At 39.9% G+C, this 4531-nt stretch overlaps 1 protein-coding gene across 1 annotated transcript in view; it reads right to left on the bottom strand.

Annotated features, from left to right (window-relative positions):
* depdc7a (DEP domain containing 7, paralog a) overlaps window positions 1-378 on the bottom strand; it is a 5101-nt gene extending 4723 nt beyond the window's left edge. Inside the window, exon 1 of the mRNA XM_010796783.1 lies at window positions 368-378. Coding sequence (XP_010795085.1) covers window positions 368-378 — 11 coding nt within the window. The remainder of the gene's footprint in view (window positions 1-367) is intronic.
* Window positions 379-4531: the final 4153 nt, after the last annotated feature.

Below are 4531 nucleotides of genomic sequence, written 5' to 3'. Positions count from 1 at the left end.
AGGCTTAGACCTCTTGCCAAATAGTGAGCCTGTGTTGATGTATGACAACTATGTTAGAACTGGTTTATGAATGGTTCTTAATGATTAATAAAGTGTTTACAACCTAATTCATAAACTAATTATAAGCCCTTTATGAATCCTTTATAAGGGTAGTCTTATTGTAAAGTGGTACCAGGGGGCCTTTTCTTTTCTTTTATTAGACAGTGTACATAGAGAGATACAACAAAGGTCAACCAGACTTTAACCACAGATGTTGCAATGTAGCCTAAAATTCTGAAAGGGGTACTCCAGCCATTTACTTTTCCTTTCTTTTTTAATTTTTTAAAGACATTACATACTACACAAGGGGCTGCTCATACAGTTATACTCATGATCCATTCCGGACGTTATTAGGACATGCATGTTCACTGGTAATACATGTTTTATGATCACATAAACCCAAACATCACAATAATAACCTGTGTAATTATACAAAACCATGTTCAACTTTCCTCTAAAAACAACAGACATATTTTAAACAACTGAAACATGGACTAAGTCATATTTCTTATGACGGGTCAACTGAAAATCATATGTGAAGTTTGTCATGTGATTGTCTTGATAGTCTTGATTGTCTCAGAGCTCTTGCTCAAGAGCAGATCAACAGTGCAGAGGAGGAAGAAATGTACAATTCTGCTTTTCTTCACTTTGACGAGTTCTGTAATGAAACCGGTTTGCGTGCCTCGCTCCATTGCACTTTACTTTTGTGACTGTAGCTATCTTCTTTTTTGTTTACCAGTCAGCGAGCGACCAACAGTTTCAGGTTTTACAGTGTCAGCTTACTACTTTTCCATCGTCAGATGACACCTCAAGAAGGCATGCAGCGAAGGTAGAGCCTCATTTAATAAAATATGTCTACACTGCAGTCTGTGTGTTTACTCCATGCATGTTTGATGACAGTCTTCAGGCATTCAATTCTGCTGATGTAGTGCCTTTGTATAGGTTTTCTGATGAAGGGAAATAGTATCAGGGCACATTTGACACCCAAGGCACCTGTTGTTTGTGGCCCTGGTGGCGTGTTTGGTTCTTATTAAAGGACCGAGAAAACATCCCCATTCAATTTATTTTCCCTTTAAATCTCAATCATCACACCTGCTTCTCTGTCTCACGTGTTGGGTGCTGTTTGAAACCATGGGTCTTTATCAGATCAGATTTACTTACAGTGTTGGTTTGCAAGGTGTGTCTTTGTGAGCGAAAGGTTGTATGAAAACTACCTGGATTTTTAAGCATTTCCCACATTGAAAGTATTTTTGTTTTAATGTTTAGAATGATATTTTATAAAACAGTATTATATATTGTTCTGCAAATTGAATGTGGCTATACTCTTGTAAACGACCAAAGCTTTCAGCTGATAAAATGAAACTGGTAGGTTTTTATTCTTCACTTTTAACAGTTTCATCTCAGGAAGACATGTCCTAATGTGAGAACAATAGAGTTAATGTTTTTTGTTCAACTTCAAGGGAACAGTGTGAGGCTCATTATCCCGTCAGTTCCCGGGCAGGGCGGGGATTGGGACATGAATAATGTATCTCAGTGGGAGGGGACGGTTTCGGGGATTGAGTGTGTTGAGTTGTGTGCGTCACGCTGCAAATTGAAAACCGAGGACATGGACTGAATGCCTGTTTCTACCGTCACTAGAGGAAGTTTTCATGAACCGATCAACAGGTAACACTGATTTTTATCACTTTTATCCGAAGGTAAATGCAGTGTCATGTTTAAAATAGCCTACTTTTGTTAAGATATATAACAATTGGATATAATGTAGGCTATTAATCATTTATGGTATGTTATTGGGCTACTGTCTTTATTAAGGTTTAACAAACCATTTATTTTGTAGATTTTCCACAATATTTGTATTCTTTGACATTTAGCGCTCAGTGCAGACTCAGCAGACTGTTTAGACTGTGTTTGTGTTCAAACACCGGCAGAGCAGGGTTATTACGCGCGTGTCTATAGGCAACATGCACAGGATATGAGGGTGCAAATGCATACGGGCCAATATTCCTCCGTGCTTTGGCGTGATCACATTGTGCCCTGAGGTCTGATCGGTTAATCTCAAGCCTCAGCATGTTAGAGGAATGAAGGTAGGCTACCTGCTGCCTCTGAAGGTGCCACGGAGCATTTTCCTCACCTGAATCATCAGACCTGAGCTTTGTATTTCTGGCAACAGTGCTCAAAAAATAACTTAATAGGGCTACTTTTTCTTTCCTGCCACCAGCTCAGGCTTTGAGAGTGGTGTTCCCAAAGGAGCATCCCCATGTGTTTACTGCGCTGCTCCCTCCGCGATTATTTACCTTCACTAATGTGTGCAAACACTCGGTGCACTGTTTTCCATGGCTGAATTGCAGCAGGTCATACTCTCTTTTGATCTTCCTACAGTCCATCTGTAGTTTTTTTTTTGATAAAGAGGACTAAAGTCACAGGCAGTCTGGCGTCAGCTGTGCAAACTGAGCTCAAATCTCAGCACAGCTCAAGCAACAAGAGGTGACAGCGCACAGCGAGGTTCCCAGGACTGCTCCGACCCACTATTGACCCTCCTTTTTTCTCTTTTTAATAAGCATTAATGTATATTGATCAGATCCGGATTTATTGTGTGACTGTTAATCCAAGGACCCCTGATGGGATTCTCCAGATGGTCCTGCCCTAACTCCTAAATAGGATTTGATTCTGATAATGCAGTTTGTTTCTAATAGTTCTGAACCAAAAAGTGCGTTTTTCCTGTGGAATTCTGCATTTTTAATTGTGTTAAGTGACTCATATTTGCACGGAGATATCACATTTATTTAAAGATATGTCTTGAAGCATTGAAAGACACATTTGAACATGAGCTGCTATATCTCATGATTTCCATTATGCAAAACAAAAAAGCTCCTTAAAGATACTCTTCCTTGAACAACTGCTGCTGCCCCAGTTGTTTTTCACTGAAATGCAAATCCCCAGCTCAGGACAGCTTCTTCTCCCCTGGGAGGGACACGCAGTTTGACATAGATTTGTCTCATTAATCAGCAGACCACCAAAATACACCTTCTCTTGCTTTCTGTAAGCTGTGTGGGCGAACATCTGCTTTCTGCTGTACTGTTCCTAAGTGTTTCTGTTTTCACTTTGTTACAGATGGGCTTGTAATAGTATTTGTCATGTTGTGTTATCATAACATGGAGCCTGGTATGGTGCAGACAGCGCCTGATTTATAGCCCCTGGTCACAGTGAGCCTTTCAGATCCTCCCCTTACATTTGCTCAACAGGCCTTAAATGTTTCCTGTTGTGAGATTAAAGCCTCTCTAACATCTCACTGAGGCAGATCTGCTTTCTTTCATCGGTCTGGCTTTCGGTGGATATCACCAGAAGTCCTTTTCCCCCCAACAAAGACCCATTAAACACAGACGATGGAGTGTTGAACGCGGTGTCAGTGTTTTATCGCATTAATCATCTACTGATTTGAGTGTTAGTAACAAAGCAGCCCATCCAGTGGAAAATACAACAAGGACATAATGAGGAAATCTATTGTGAGAGAAGGCTCACAATAAGATCATTGTCTTGTTTACTTGTGCGTGTCTAGATCACAGATGATGCTCTTTCTCTTTCTTATTGTCTTTACCTATGCTGACTGACTACAGCATTTGGTTCTTAGGTGTTAAACATCTGTGGAGTGAATTAGGAAGAAGCTTTTGAGCATTATACACACAGCATGCCTCAAAGGAGATTAGGGTTCGGTTCCTGCCCTCATGAGATGCATTGATTCTGGACCTTTTGCTGTTACACCCACATACAGTAACTTGAACACTGATTCTGTGAAAATACACAGAGGAGATAGAGGGTGTGTTTGGTAAAGACAGAAAGCACAAACCCTGTATTTTGTGAGAACATGCTCAGACAATAGTCAATTGTGGAATCACAAAATCTTAGTTTTTTTTTACCGCGTTCATAAAGATTTATTTTATTTCTTGATTTTTCTTGCAGTTTTTCCTCAAATAATCATACGTGTTATTAATATCATCCAATTAGATGATTAAATAAAGTAGTCAAGTGAAAATGGCGAACACCAAACCTAAAAATGTTCAGTTTACTATTTAGTAAATCAAAGCAAATCCTCACAATTGAAAAGCTCTAAACCAGCAAATGTTTGGACTTTTTGTTGGATTAATACTAATTGAATATGAAAAGTATTGTTGATGAAGTGTCTGTTGATGATTCGACTAACTCTTCAGGCAGGAGTAGATTTTATAGTTACTCCATAAGTGCATTTTTGCGTTAACCTTTTGTCATTGCTTGGTTATCTTTGCCATTTGGGTAAAAACTGTGCAGCAATTAACCTCTTGTGAGCTGGCACCATGGCTGATTTAGGAGTTTATCACTTCCACTTGAGCCTTCATTTCCACACCCCTCATTGTCTTTCCCTCCCTCCCTCCATCCACTGACTCTCCTCTCCTCTTCCTCCATCAGCAACAAGCATGGCTGGGAATCCTTTCCGGGCCACCTTTATCTGGAGCAGCAT

Source organism: Notothenia coriiceps, unplaced genomic scaffold (genome assembly GCF_000735185.1).
Source record: "Notothenia coriiceps isolate Sejong01 unplaced genomic scaffold, NC01 NC01_scaffold00037250, whole genome shotgun sequence".
Classification (NCBI taxonomy): Eukaryota; Metazoa; Chordata; class Actinopteri; order Perciformes; family Nototheniidae; genus Notothenia; species Notothenia coriiceps.
Note: the sequence above shows the minus strand (reverse complement) of the source record. Positions and strands in the feature narration are given on the sequence as shown.